General features: G+C 29.5%; 3 protein-coding genes across 3 annotated transcripts; 2 read left to right on the top strand and 1 right to left on the bottom strand.

Annotated features, from left to right (window-relative positions):
- Positions 1-2944: 2944 nt before the first annotated feature.
- On the top strand, positions 2945-6650 carry LOC121221051 (probable protein phosphatase 2C 42). Its single transcript, XM_041101413.1, has 4 exons — positions 2945-3876; positions 4680-5050; positions 5650-5886; positions 6215-6650. Exons 1-4 carry the CDS (start codon positions 3543-3545, stop codon positions 6428-6430), a joined length of 1158 nt encoding a protein of 385 aa, XP_040957347.1. The 5' UTR covers positions 2945-3542; the 3' UTR covers positions 6431-6650.
- A 3007-nt stretch (positions 6651-9657) lies between these two features.
- Positions 9658-10373, top strand: LOC107926352 (calcium-binding protein CP1). Its single transcript, XM_016857188.2, has one exon. The coding sequence runs from the start codon at positions 9720-9722 to the stop codon at positions 10212-10214; it is 495 nt and encodes a 164-aa protein (XP_016712677.1). The 5' UTR covers positions 9658-9719; the 3' UTR covers positions 10215-10373.
- Positions 10374-13282: 2909 nt separating this feature from the next.
- LOC107926465 (uncharacterized) lies at positions 13283-14488 on the bottom strand. Its single transcript, XM_016857310.2, has 2 exons — positions 13625-14488; positions 13283-13529 (listed from the first exon to the last, which is right to left on the bottom strand). Exons 1-2 carry the CDS (start codon positions 14424-14426, stop codon positions 13459-13461), a joined length of 873 nt encoding a protein of 290 aa, XP_016712799.1. The 5' UTR covers positions 14427-14488; the 3' UTR covers positions 13283-13458.
- Positions 14489-15634: the final 1146 nt, after the last annotated feature.

The raw sequence follows: 15634 nt of genomic DNA, 5'->3' as shown, positions 1-15634 counted from the left end.
AATTTTGTGATTAATTACCCTTAATTGTTCACTTTCGAAATCGACAATAATTAAATTTATTTCAATTTTTAAGATGAACCAATTTGCTAAATATAACCATTTAAAGGGACTAGAGAGACGTTTTTACCTATTATATTTAATCCTCTACTGAGTATGTTTAATATGAACTAATCCGGATTCTGCTATTAGAATTTTTTAAATTTCTTAAAATATTATATTTAATATATGAATGCGAGAATATTTTCTTTAAACATTTTTAAAAAACATAAAGAATTTGAGTATATTTATATCCAATTTATATTATTCAACTTCAAATCTAAATAATATAAATCAAGACTGGTCGAAGTCGATTTAATCTTAACAAATAAGAATATATTTTTAATTAAATAAATCAGATTAATTTTGATTTGAGTTAATTCTCATTTAAAATACTTTTTGTTATTTTGTTTTGGGTTAATTTTGAGTATAATTTTTTCCCTCCTGTTTGAATAAACTCTAGACCCGAGTCGTTTAAGATTTAGGTTATTCAGACTTGATCATTATAAATTTGAATTATTTCGACTTTTGATCACTTCATATTTAAACTATTTTGAATTACTTATTTAAATTATTTTAAGTTTAAATCCTTAGAGCCACTCTATGTTCAAATTGTTCTGAATTTAGATCGCTTACGGTTAAAATGGGTTCGAGTTTAAATTAATTCGGGTTATAATTGGAGAAACAAACCGGAACGGCTCAAAATTAACACACACGAAACCGCGTTCTTGCCGAAAGTTTCCCACGCGTTTTGGTGTCAATGGAATAGATCTTCTCACATGCACGCGTTTAGTCTTCCCAGCACGTAATATATATGGTAAATTCTACTATCAGTCCCTGTAATATGCTTATGTTGTGAATTTAGTTCTTATATTTTGTTTGGACAATTTTAGTCCATGTACTTTTTGAATCGGTCAATTATAGTCTTTGAAAATTTTGAACTTTAATATTTTAATATTGATTCAAAGGGTAGCATTTAAATTTATTTGGTTAAATTATGCTTTTAATTATGCGTAAAGTTATAAGTTTAGTATATGTTTTTTATTTGATTATTTTTAATACTTATAATTTTCGAATTTAAAATTTTAGTCATGACATAAAATAAAGTCATTAAATCCTTTAATTGACCTTTTTTTATGATTAATACGCAAAAATAATATGCCAACATAATATTACGCATGTGATCATATATCTGTCATACGGGATATTAAAAATAAAATAACGGCTACCATTTGCTCATGATTAGAATTTCGAAAATTGAAAACTACAGCTATTGAAAACGACCAGTATATATATATATATATTTTTTTTTGTAAAAATTGTCGATTTCATATCATTTTACCTCAATAAGAACATGGCATGTGCCATGTTTTTATAGGACGTTACACACTTTTTAGGAAAATATAAGACAAAACTGATGGTACTTTTAATTTAAAAAAAAACTTTAGTTACCTTAGTAAAAAAATGGTATAATTAAAGGGTTAATTTTATAGTTAAGCCCTTGATAATGTATACAGGACATGTTTAGGTATCTTAATTACATGAAAACTCGTTCCTCAAAAGTACCAAATTAGAGGTAGCTCTATTTAATATTCTTATAGTTTGGTCCATTTTAATAGACTTGTACCATAAAAGATTGATCTTAGGTATGTGCAAGCTCAAAGTTAAAATTGAATTAATTCAATTAATCGAATGATGATCGAAATTAATTCGATCAAAAATTTGTTAAATTTTTTTTAAAATTTTGATTATTATTTAACTCGATTTGAAATTTATTAATTAATTGAATCAATTACTTAATTAGAATTAATAATATATATAAGCTCTAAGGACTCAAGAAAATTAAATCCAAATTATATACGATAGTGAGACAAAGAAAAAAAAGTTGAAATAAAATGTAGAATATCTAAAAATTAACAATAACAAAACTCAAAACCTCTTGCACTGTCATTCTAGTTCGGTTAATTCGAAAACTGAGCAAATTAAACGAATTTAATTCAATTCGATTATTTATTTTCTCAAAAATTTGATTCAATCAACATTTAGGTATTTTAAAATTTTAATTAATTCAATTAATTGAATCCGTCATTTCAACACCATACTCTAGATAAAGATTAATTGAATCCGTCATACTCTAGATAAAGATGTTACAAATTTGCACGAATTAATATTTAATAATTGTAAAACTTATTTGAATTTAATGATAAAATTATATAATATTAATCAAACTTACTCAAAGCAAAATTGATTAAAGAAAGAAAGAACCATATTTAAACATAACACGTAACTTTAACTATATAAAAATTTTAAAAATATTTGCATCAAATTGCTGATATTAAATATTTATATTTGTTTCAAAAGCATTGTTTCTCTCCTTTGATGGTATTTATGAAAAAGCTCTAAATGTGTTTGTTTTTGAAGTATTTCTTCGAATATGGTCTCGATTTGATTCGTTTAGTAGAAGATTTTAGCATGAGGATTTAATTAAAATTTTCAAAAGCTTTGAAGATTGAATGATAATTGATAAAAAAAATTCGAGTTTTGCTCTTTACAAGGAGCGACACTCAAAGAGCTAGCAAGAGCTTAGCTCCTTTAAAATAGGAAAATTAAGCTTTAATCCTTTAAAAATTTTAAAAATTATAAATTAATACATGATAAAATTTATAGTTCTACTCTTTTTAAAATGAAAAATTGTGATTTAGTCCTGTTAGAAATTATAAAATTTTAATTTTCAAACCAAATTATCATGGGTCCAAAACAATTTCTTAGGTCTTCACTTGGTTATTTTGGGTTGTTATAACCGTTGGCTATGTTTGAAAATATTTATTTCGAAATATAAATATTATAATTAAAAAAAAAGTTAGTAAAAAAATCTACTTGACTTCAAAGTGGAAGGTGCAAGTAAAGCGAAATAAAATCTTTAACTTAATAATTAAGTATTTCTTAATCTCCATTTTTAGAAATAAAACATGTTTCGAATGCTGAATTTAGTAATAATTAGTATGAACAGAGTAGATTAAATTTCAATAATTTGATTCTGTAGAAACATAGAAATTTACTTTAAGAATTCAAAATGTTTGGTTTTTAAAGAAAAAACAAAAGAAGCCTACAAATATGAATAAACAAGAAAACTGAAAAAAAAACAAAGAAAAAACTACAATAAAGAGCTTGAAAAATAACACCCCAAAAAAGAAAACCACCCAAGACCACCGACACCTCCGCCGATCATCCACCGCCGACCACCACTACTTCCATTCACTTCCCTACTGGAAAGATCTTTGGGTTTTATTTTTAAATGTGTTTTTTAATTTCAATTAATCATCATATCATTCTTTGATTCCTCAGTTTTAGGGAATTTTGGGGGTCTTTAAAAAGACCAAAAAGGGGCTCATTTAAAAAAAGGCTTAGATCAAATCTTAAAAAAATGGGGATTATTCGGTGGATTTAGGATTTTGAGGGGGCTTTTGGGTTTTGTAAGGGTTTTTTTTTTAAATGAGAGATGTCTGATGCTTCAGGGATTAATGAATCTGCTCTCGGTTTGTTGGAACCCATTTGGGCATGAAGTAGAAAGTCACGAAACAAACGGCGTCCTCGGCGGCGGCGATGGCGGTGGTAGTGGTGGCTCAAGGGAAGGTAAAGATGGGTTGCTTTGGTTTCGTGATATAGGGAAATATGGGTCCGGTGAATTTTCCATGGCCGTGATCCAAGCAAACCAAGTGCTCGAGGACCAAAGTCAGATCGAGTCCGGTCAATTTGGTACCTTCGTTGGGATCTATGACGGACACGGCGGCCCTGAGGCGGCGCGTTACGTTTGCGATAACTTGTTCAGCCACTTTCGAGGTCTGTCCTTTTTCATGGATCTAAAATTTTTGCCCACAATTCCACTTACAAAAAAATAAAAAATTTCAATTTCCATTTGTTGATTTTCAGGGTTTTGCTATTCGGTACATGTGAACTGTATAGTATTAATTTTCATCCATTTATTTTTATTTTTTTTAAGAAATTTGACTTTTGATTGATGGTTTTATTGAATTTAGAAATTTTAGTATCCAATAAGATTACAATTTAATTGAACTTGAGTGTGACTATTAGATACTTGTATAGTTCTGATAAGGTTATATTTCGAGAATCTTACGAAGATCATACCGAAGAATCGGAGTAATGTAGCTTTAAATGGTCTTAACTCTTAAGTTCATTTGTTGATCTTTGTGGCTATATGAAATGCATGATGTTGAATGGTATGGAAGCCCCTGAATTGGGAGTTAGAATGCATTCTATCCCTCTATTTAAAAAATGACAAATTGGTCCCTATACGTTAGATTAAAGAGCAAATTGGTCCTAAATTAGTCCCTATACGTTAGATTAAAGAACAAATTGGTCATTTCTTTTAAAAAATTCATCCTTTGTACTTTGAAAAACTAGCATGCCTGACAGAATAACCAAGCCGTGATACATGGCATGTCATGTGTACCTCTTGCTAATGTACAAGAGCTAATTTGCCTATTTTTTGACTATAGAGGCCAAAACGCAATCTGACTTTTAGTACAAGGGCCTTCATGAAACTTTAGTTTTGAGTTTTCAGGATAGACGGATCTTAGTGTGGCATTGCGTTGTTGGTATTGTTAAGCTTTGTGTTTATGCAGCCATGACAGCCGAATCAGAAGGAGCTGTCACTGCTGAGACCATTCAAAGAGCTTTTCGACAAACTGAAGAAGGGTTTACGGCCCTTGTGTCGGAGTTATGGAGTACTCGACCAAATATGGCAACGGTCGGGACGTGCTGTCTGGTTGGGGTAATATATCAGCAAACACTTTTTATTGCAAATCTCGGTGATTCACGCGTTGTGCTCGGCAAGAAAGTTGGCAACACCGGAGGAATGGCTGCTATGCAGTTGTCAACTGAACACAATGCTAATATCGAGGCTATTAGACATGAACTTAAGGAATTACACCCGACTGATCCGCAAATTGTTGTTCTCAAGCACGGAGTTTGGAGAGTAAAGGGCATTATTCAGGTTATAATATACACGCTTCTTATCTTCTGAAATTGAATGTATTAATGGTAAAAGTACTATGGTGGTCCTTGTACTAAGAGTAGGATCGTATTTTTCCTCTCTACTCAAAAAATGGGTTAATTAATCCCTGTAAATTAGATTAAAGAGCAAACTAGTCTTGTTAAAAATTTCATCTACTTCTACTGTTAAAAATCAATCATTTTTGTCAGAATGAGGCATATGTGGCATGTCATGTTTAAATGTTTGGTTATTTCTTTAATCACGGTAGTTTTTAATAATAGAAATGGATGAAATTTTTAATAGAAATGATCAATTTGCTCTTTAAACTAATGAACAGGGATTAATTTACTCATCTTTTAGTAAAAGGGGTAAAATACAATTTAGCTCCTAGTATAAGGGCCTCCATGGTACTTTTACTGCATATTAATGCACGTATACATCCTTCAATTTTAATCTTTCCCGTGTTTTGAAAGCTTCATTATCTGTGGAAACCGGCAAAATTGGCCTAGGTGTCATTTGTCGTATTTCTTTTATCATTTATGTCCGTTGTTCATTAATCACTGAACATATCTTCAATTCCGTGATTGTATGTGGTGCAGGTTTCTAGGTCGATAGGTGATGTTTATATGAAACACGCACAGTATACCAGGGAACCGATTAATGCAAAATTCAGGCTTCCTGAACCGATGAATATGCCGATATTAAGTGCCAATCCAACTATTATTTCCCATGCTCTCCACCCAAATGATTCTTTCCTTATATTTGCTTCTGACGGTCTATGGGAACACTTGAGCAACGAAAAAGCCGTGGCTATTGTCCATAGTCATCCACGTGCGGTAAGATTCTGTCCTTATTTCCATGTTTTTTGAATACATAAATTCTCGCATCAAAGCTTGTGTTTTTGCACTGTTTGCTGTTAGGGATTAGATGACCTCCAAATTTGAAACTCAATATAGGTGTCTTCTGGTTGGTGACGATATAGAACTTCAGGTTTCTGATCATTTTTGTAACCTATCTGCTTTTTCCGAGTCTTTAAACTGTTTTATATCGGTCATTGGTTGACAACATGTTGTTAGCTCCCCCTTAGTGTGTTAGCATTTGCGGTTTCTGTTTCGTGCAATCAGCTGGTCGTATTACTGTGCTCACATGTCTCTACGAATGCAGGGCAGTGCAAAAAGGCTAGTCAAGGCTGCCCTACAAGAAGCAGCAAGAAAACGAGAAATGAGATATTCGGATCTTCGTAAGATCGACAAGAAGGTTCGACGCCATTTTCACGACGATATAACTGTTATTGTGTTATTCTTTAATCACGATCTTATCTCCAGAGGTGCCGTTCAAGACCCTCCGGTATCGATTCGAAGTGCATTAGAACACAATTAAATTCATATGGCCGAATAGATTTCTACTTCGTCCGGTTCCCCCCCCCCTACATACACATGAAACTGTACCAACGGACGACCATTCCCCGATCCACCGGCTTGTATACTGATTATAGGGAGAAAATTCACATCTGTAAAATGATTAAAAAAAGTGTGACCAACATTTACTGCAATAACTTCGTTAACTCATCAGTGTATAATCTAATTGAATGCTTGTGGTATTTGCATTTGATCGCATTTCATGATAACTTTTGGTGAGAGGTCCCTGGAATTTGATCAAATTAACTCTTCTATAATTAAATAACTCAATCAAATAAGGTTAAATTGAAACAAAATTTAAACTTATTTGGTTCTTTTTAATAGTATACGTACAATAAAGCTGGTATAAGAGAAGATTGGCCATGTCAGCGATTTGGATCCGAGACTTAATATAATTATTTATTTATGATTTAAGTCTTGAATTATATTTTTTTGTTGTTTTCATAATTAAAATTTCTTTTATAATTAGAACACGCCATTTGGCGCTTCTTTATAAACGTCATTCGATGATGTAACATATTTAAAGAATATTTATGCATATACAAATTCATAAAAATTAAAAATATATATAGATTATAATATATATTTCAAAAAAACGAATTCCTGAAAGTTTTTAAAATCATATATAATTCATATAAAATAAAATATTAGAAAAGCATTATATTAAAATATAAAAATTAAAAAGGGAAATTTTTAGAAATATTAATTCCTAAAAATTGTAAAATATATATTCTTAAAATTCATAAAAGTTTAAAAGAAATTAAAAAAAAGTAGTTAAATATTTAGAGAATAAAAAAATTCAAAAGATATATATATTTTCCGGTAACAAAGTTATATTCTAGAAAAATTCTTAATTTTTTTTTAAAAAAAAACTTGAAAATTTAATAATATATAATATTTTAAAAACAACTCTAAAATTCAAATTAAAAGTAAAATTTAATAATAAATCAATGGTCAACATTCACATCATTAAAAAGGATATACACGGTGCACTCAGTAGCTGGATATGTGTGTTGGTTCTTTTCAACTCCGTCAACTTTTAAATTAAAATTAATTAAAATTTATAACGGAGGGGATAGTTAAAAGGAAAAAAAAGAAAAAAGAGAGTATAATTTAAAAAATCAAAACGTGACTTAAGCTTACATTTAAATATTCTTATTTAGAATTTTGATAATTGACACAAAAAAAACAAAAATGTAAATTAAATATGATCACCTACATGTCAAATCTTTTTCAAAAAATTTATAATAATTTGAACAAGATTTTTCTTTTACAATATTTAGAATTACTCAAAACTCCTCTTCAATCTATAAATTAGAGAATAACACACTTCAGTAAACTCGAATTCACGTCTTTCTGAATTGACAACAATATTCATATCAATTAAACTAAACACGTTTTTTAAATTTATATAAAATATGTATTAACAAATATAAAAATTATATCGTCATTTTCATATGGGAATCGTAGCAAGTTTGATAACTTGGTTATCAAGTAAGCCGTGTTGACTCTCCATTACATTTTTGTTTTTTACATTAAAAACAATATTGACTATCAGAATGTACTTTATTTTAAAATAATTTATATAAAAAAATAACCCCTAAAAAATATAGTGGTGTTAGAATTTGGTGGGATTGATTAAATCAATTGAATCTAAATTTGATGATATATATTTGGATCTAAAGTAAAAAGTCGAAAACCAAAATAAAAAAAACTAATAATTAAACCAATTTTATAATTTCTTGTAAACATTTTTTATTTAAATATTGTGAATGTGAAGTCATGAATTTTGTTTCAAGATTAAAAATTTATGTTAGAGGGGTCATATTTAATTTTCTTTTTTTTTTTAAATTTAGGGGAAGAGAGATGAATTATAAAATATTGAGAATTAAAATGTAATTTTATCATTATATTAACATATAATTTTATAAAAATTTAAAGGGGTAAGTAAGAAATCTACCAATTTTTAGGGGGTGAATGACACTGCTGCCTCCTTGTCTCTTTCTCTGCTTACCTGCTCTAACTACGCTTGGGAATTATTGATCGCACATCCTCGATTGTCAATTTTTTTCTTAAAAAAAAAAGTCTAAATTTTGTATTATTTGTTAAAAAGAAAAAAAAATCTAAGAATCTTCTCGACTCTTTACAATTTGAGGGGCTCAAAACTCTTAAATAATAGAAGGCCAGAAATGAACACTATAAATCCCCCACGTGACCTATGACCCCAACCTACCACTCAAAACTCCGTAAAAGAAAATCCATCTAAACCTAAAGAAATAATATGACATAATTTTACTATAACTCCCCAAATCATGCTTCATCTTTCAAATTAGTCCTTAAATTTCAAAGTGTTCCGATTGAATCCTCAAAGTATCAGTACTAATTCGTACTAATCAGGTCCTACGATCAACCTAAAGTCAACTTGGTGCTTACATGACAGCTAGGACTTGAAACGAAACATTTTTAAAACATGAGAATCAAATTTTAAATATGTATATACTTATTTTACGGATAATTTAAATTTAATATGTTAAAATAAAAAAGAAATTGTTATTAAAATTTAAGAGGGTTAATTCTTAAAATGTCAAATCTAAGGTGTCCATGCAATAAGATCGTACTATTTAAGACTTAATTCACGTGTTTTAAATACATTTAATTTGATTGATATAATATTGATTTTACAAACTCCACTTCATTAACAATATATCAAATTATTTTAATAATTTATATATTTTGTTAAAATTATTTAGGATTTAACCTTCTATTTTTATTTCTAAAAATTTAATTATCTCATTTTCGAATTTAAAAAATCTAAGTTCAATTGTTAATACCATTAAAATAAAAAAAGTACTAATTTTGTAACCATGTGAAAATATTACATTGTAATAGATTAGAATTTAAAAAAGAAGTATAACGATGTTAACAATTAGACATTTATTTTTAAATTAAAAAAATAGAGGAATTGGACTAAATTTTAAATTTACGAAAATTACAGAGACTTTAAACAGAATTTAACCTGTATTTTTATGTCATAACGTCACTCCATACGAATGATCGAATGGCAAAAATCCTAGGTGGCATCTTCCCAAAAAAAAACCCGTGTGTTGACAATTCTAAAAGAATCTCCAATTTTACGGGGGTCCCACTTTCGTCCCTCTATAAATAGGGCATGAAAATCAAAGCCAAATTGTTCAAGTTATTTGCCAGTAATCAAACCCTTCCCCCCCCCCCAAAAAAAACAGAACAAAAAAATGTGTCCGTCGGAAAGAACCTTGAGACGGCCGGAAAATCGAGTTCCGACACCGGAAACCGATTTCAGATCGGCGTTCGAGGTACTCGACGCGGATCGCGACGGGAAGATAAGCAGAGACGATTTAAGAAGATTTTACGCCGGATTTTCATACGGTTCCGAAGATGCCGACGAAATGATCGGGACGATGATTTCATTAGCGGATTTAAACAGCGACGGATTCGTGGAGTACGACGAGTTCGAGCGCGTTTTAGGAGGGTATAATAACAGAAAGAAGGTTTCAAGTTACGGTGTAATGGAAGATGTTTTCAAGGTTATGGATAAAGATGGAGATGGAAGATTAAGCCACGAAGATTTGAAAAGTTATATGAACTGGGCTGGGTTTTCGGCTTCCGATGAAGATATTAAAGCGATGATTAGATTGGGCGGTGGTGATGATAAAGGTGTTTGTTTTGATGGTCTGCTTAAGATTTTAGCTGTTGATTTTTCTGGCTAATTTTAGAGTTTTTTTGGTGATTGAAATGATGAATCAAAATTCAAATCAATAATTGTTGAAAAAAAAAAGCTAAGAATGTGTCTTTGTTCATCATTTCTCTTCTGCAAAAAATGTAAGATAACTTTTTTTAATGAAAAGAAAAAAACCCCTTAAAAATAATGTGTGAATCCGTGATAGCCTGGTAATTAAGGTATTTATCTTTACAGACGTGAGTTTGTAAATTCGTGATAGCCTAGTAATTAAGGTGTTTATCTTTTCAGACGTGGGTTTGTGAATCCGTGATAACCTCATAATTAAGGTGTTTATCTTTTCAGATGTGAGTTTGTGAACCCGTAATAGCCTGGTAATTAAGGTGTTTATCTTCCCAAATATAGGTTAGGTTCAAGTAACGTTAATCGCATTAGTTTTAGGAATTTTTCATTCACTTGTAATTCAACAAAAAGACAAAAAAGATTATGACTTTAATGTTTAAACTTTCCATTCATTCGCACGTGAAGATATCATTTTCATCTCTTTTAATTTGAAAATTTATGTTGTTTTTATTTTCACAATTTTAGGTTAAATTCTACTATTTGTCTTTGTCTTTTGTAAAAATTGTCTATTTAATCTCTCTACTTTTATTTGGTCATTTTAAGTTCCTGAATTTTTTAAATTTTAAAATTTTCGGTTATCATCAAACAATAACTGCTAAATTCATTAAGCTCTGTTATTTTTAAAATTTGATGCACCAAACATATTATTATATGAATAATGTCATGCCAACTTGTCATTTATGTTGTGACTATAAGCATAGTATAATACGAGTAATTGAATTTAACCAACAGATTTATCTGTTACTATTGGAGTCAAGACTAAAATTTCAAAACTTGAAAAGTATAATGACTAAAATTGACCAATTAAAAAAAGTAAAGGGACTTCAATTGATAAAATAAAAATACGGGACTAATTACAGAATTTAACCATTTTCATTTTAAGAGTAATTGAACAAAAAAACTAAAATATTAAAGTCAATAATTCCAAGATTCTTTTTCGTATTTCTTGTTGGCCTCACTGGATGACTTGTGGACGAGAACCCTGAAGAATATATTCTATAAAGATAACAAAAGAATAAAATAATAAAACCTATCAAGTTATTTGTATTTAGGATAAACTATAAAAATAGTCATTTTGTTTGTTTCTGATTATATTTTAGTCACTTATGTTTGAAATATTATGTTTTAGTCACGTTATTATTTTGTTACGAAGTAGTCATTCTACCATTAAGCTCCGTTACTTCTCTAATGGCGGTCCTACGTGACAGTCCAAATGGATTTTAAATGCTAATTTAGATGTCATACGTGATAGTCTAAATTAAATTTATTTAATTAAAAATCTATTTTCATCCCAGCAACTGGACATTCAAGTTGGTATTTAAAACCCATTTGGACTGCCATTAGGGAGGTAGCGGAGTTTAACGGTAGAGTGACCACTTCGTAACAAAACGATAACGTAAGTAACTAAAACGTAACATTTCAAACATAATTGACTAAAATATAATATGAGGCAAACAAAAGTTACTATTTTTATAGTTTACCCTTGTATTTATTTCATTCTATTTTATTAGATTAAACAGTTTAGTTTGAAAACATTTATTTGAATTTTTATTTTATATCTGACTAAAAAAAGGTGATAAATAAAATAAAAAAAATATTAATTAAATATTTATTTGATTATTTAATTCTTACATAATTTTTTCTCGAGATAAATATCAAAATTATAAATGAACTTAAGTTTTAAAATGCAATTGTATACATGAATTTTAATTTTGTATAAATTTTTATACAAATTCATAAAATTACTAATAACATCTCTCCAACCCTTAAATAAGAGGATAAGATTTTAACGCACTGAAACCCACATTTTCTTACATTGATAATAATATCAATATCACTGTTAAATTTAAGTTTATTACATAATACTCTTTTTATTACATGATTAGCAAATAAATATTTTATTTTATTTTAAAATGTAATACGACCAAATTTAAGAAAATATTTTTAACTTCATTAATAATCAAGCTTCAATTTTAAAATCTAAAAAAAAAGTATTAAATGTCCAAAGAATACAAAGATTTAAAGCATTTGGAAGTCCAATTGCATGATTAAATTGTAAACAACCATTAATTTTTGTCCAATTAACTCAAATTTAATTTTGACTCAATCAAATTTAATAAAAAAAATCAACTCAGAACTCCTATCCATCTAAATACAAAATAACTTAAATATGAACAGATCCAATCTCAAGATAATTTAAATCCATAATACCAACAAAATAAATTAACCTTTATATTTGAATCTAAAACAACTTGAAGCTTAACTATCCAAATACGAAAATAACCAATATTAAATAATCTGAAAATTTTAAATCCCAAATTAATCCAAAAAGAAGAGCTTAATTGTCACGAGCAACATTTGCTGCCTGTTAACCCATTATGGTATGAGGGCTGTAATTTTTTTTGCTCGGAATACTACGTCCATAGAAACTGCACAGTATTGACAAATTATTTAGTTAATTTTTTTTTACAAATATTGTATTTGTAAAAAAATAAAAATTTGGAAGTGTATTTTACTTTATCCCCAAGATGAGCCTCTATCATATGGCGGTATACAGATACGGTGTACAATCGTCTAATTCTCGATATCGTCTCCCACTTGAAAAACACATTCGTATTTTTTGCATGCAAAAAAATATTATAAAATTAAGAAGAAAAAAGAGATAAAGTTGAATTATCAATTATCTATTTATGAGTGGTCACACCCGTAGTTGGTGGCTCACTGGTGCCAAAAATGACATCCAATATAACGCTTCGTAGATGGCTTTGTATAAGACTTTGAGCATATATATAGAGAGAGGCTACAAGACTTTGAGTATATTATAACTTTATATCATTAAATTCAACAATTTGAATTTTAAAATATTAATCAATAAAAATTTATTGAAGTAAATAAAACTTTTTGGTAAAAAACCTCTCTTGTCTTTCTTAATTTGAAAATTGAACATTAATTGTTAACTTTCAAAATTAACCCGGATTAAATTGTTTCAACTTTTTTGTGAGGGATTAATTTGCTCAATTTATAAATTAAGAGGGTCTAGAGAGATATTTTCACCAAACTTTTTACACTAATGTAAGTATTTAAAAACCCTTTTTGTGAGTACATCCAAATTTCATTTAATAATAACTAATACTTCTTTAGCAACTGGGGATCTAAACTTCAACTTCTTCCGTTGTTTTTGCTTCGTTTCCCAACTTCTCTCCCTTCACAGTGTCTGGTTCTTCTGAAAACATACAAACATTAAGGACTTAAATTCAATCAGTGAATCCATTAAAAAAGTAATAAAATGCCATCTTCAGTTAATAATTATCACAATACCATTTGCACTTCCTTCTTTTGCATCATCTTCGTCTAGTTGCTTGTCCTCCAAGGTATCATCTCCTTTAGTTTCTTCACCAAATGTCAGCTTCTCATTCCCCTCATTTTGCTCTGCATTTTCAGTTATGCCATTTTCATTATCTACAATAGCTTCAGAGTTGTCTGCAATGGAATCTTCCCCTTCCTCTTTCGTTGAGGAGCTCATGTTTTCATCGGGTTCGCTTGTTTCTTCAATGGGTTCCTTCGATTCTACGCTATCGATCACACCGTTTCCATCAACAATAATCTCGGAATCGTCTACAACGGAATCTTGTACGACACCTTTGCCATCTTCTTCAATTAACAACAAGCTCATGTTTCCACCAACTTGGCTTGTTTCGAGTTCGACTACACTGTTTCCATCAACGACAACCTTGGAATCGTCCGCTATAGAATCTGGTTCGACAATTTCGCCTTCCTCTTTCCTTAACGAGCTAGTTTTTCTATCAAGTTCACTTGCTTCGCCCGAATTTTCACCACCCATCGTGTTTTCGACCGCGTCGCATTCCGTTTCACCGCAGCCCGTTTCCATATCTCCGTTTCTCTTCTCTGTTTTTACCCTATTGAATTCTGCTTTCGAATTCTTCCTACTAACAACAATTTTACCCTCCTCTTCCATTAATGAGGTAGCATTTCTTTCAAGTAATTTACTTGATTCTCCGATGCCGATTTCCGGAGTTTTGCCCTTCCTCGATCCGACTATCGAATTTTTACGGCTGATGGTGTTTTCAATCGCGACGTGTTTCGATTTACCGCAACCCATTTCTGCTTATTCCGATTTTAGACAACAGAACCACACTGCTACCCTTTTTAAAACAGGGAAAAGAAAACATAACAGTAATTTACTTCTTAATTACAGTTCTTTTATTTATTTGAAAACGACCTTTATGTTAATGGAACAAAAGAAGCAATGGTTGTTATTAAATAGCTTTAACTAATTAACTGAATTCAACGAGAGGATGTTCGATGATATTGCTTGTTTTACATTAGTTTTGAACTGGTTTGGATTATCGGAAAACAATGATAAATCACGGCCGGAACTTCAAACTAGTTATAACCACCTCGTTTTATAAGCATTGTTTCGGATCCTGAAATCTGTTTTTTTTTCCTTTGCCATTTTATTAGGACGGAATTTGAGATTTAATCCCTTTAATTTAGGATTATTTAATTATTCTAATTTTATAATGCTATCAATAAGTTTAAATTTATATCAAGTTAGTTGATGCCCTTAAATTGATGAAGAGAATTTTTTTAAAATTCACATATTTTTTATATCGTCAACACATGTTTATTAAAATTTCAAGCTATCCAAACCACAATAATTAAAAATTGAATTTAATATAATATTGTAAAAATACACAACTTAAATAAAGTCAAATTAAACTAAAATGGTTAGATATTAAATTTTAACATAATAAAGAGAATAAAACCATAATTAAATAGTATGTTAGTAAATAAAATAAAGGGTAAACTATAAAAATGGTCAATTTTGTTTATCTCGTATTACATTTTAGTTATTTATATTTGAAATGTTATGTTTTAGTCACTTACATTATCGTTTTGTTACGAAGTAGCCACTTTACCGTTAAGCTCTGTTACCTCCCTAACAGCAATCCTGCGTGGCAGTCTAAATGGATTTTAAATTCCAACTTGGATGTCTAACTAGAATGAGAAAAGCTTTCTCAGTCAAATGGAAAAAGAAAACTAAAATAAAAAGAGACGAACGGTTTTTCTTTTCCAGCTCAAGGTGTAATCAATTTAAAGTTTTCAATTAATTAAATTTATTTAATTAAAAATTTATTCTCATCCTAGTTGGACATCCAAGTTGACATTTAAAACCCATTTGGACTGCCACATAAGATTACCGTTACGGATGTAACGGTAGAGTGACCACTTCGTATCAAAATGATAACATAAGTGACTAAAACCTAACATTTCAAACATAAGTGATTAAAATATAATCTGAAGATA

Source organism: Gossypium hirsutum, chromosome D09 (assembly GCF_007990345.1).
Source record: "Gossypium hirsutum isolate 1008001.06 chromosome D09, Gossypium_hirsutum_v2.1, whole genome shotgun sequence".
Lineage (NCBI taxonomy): Eukaryota > Viridiplantae > Streptophyta > Magnoliopsida > Malvales > Malvaceae > Gossypium > Gossypium hirsutum.
This window is presented reverse-complemented; position numbering and strand designations above follow the sequence as displayed.

What these genes read in the sequence shown, in the direction of transcription:
- LOC121221051 (XM_041101413.1), top strand. Translation starts at nt 3,543, where the DNA reads ATGCTTCAGGGATTAATGAATCTGCTCTCGGTTTGTTGGAACCCATTT. An exon ending in CTTGTTCAGCCACTTTCGAG is followed by an intron (nt 3,877 to 4,679) that starts GTCTGTCCTTTT and finishes GTGTTTATGCAG; the next exon opens with CCATGACAGCCGAATCAGAA. An exon ending in GAGTAAAGGGCATTATTCAG is followed by an intron (nt 5,051 to 5,649) that starts GTTATAATATAC and finishes TATGTGGTGCAG; the next exon opens with GTTTCTAGGTCGATAGGTGA.
- LOC107926352 (XM_016857188.2), top strand. Translation starts at nt 9,720, where the DNA reads ATGTGTCCGTCGGAAAGAACCTTGAGACGGCCGGAAAATCGAGTTCCG.
- LOC107926465 (XM_016857310.2), bottom strand. Translation starts at nt 14,426, where the DNA reads ATGGGTTGCGGTAAATCGAAACACGTCGCGATTGAAAACACCATCAGC. An exon ending in AAAAGAAGGAAGTGCAAATG is followed by an intron (nt 13,530 to 13,624) that starts GTATTGTGATAA and finishes GTATGTTTTCAG; the next exon opens with AAGAACCAGACACTGTGAAG.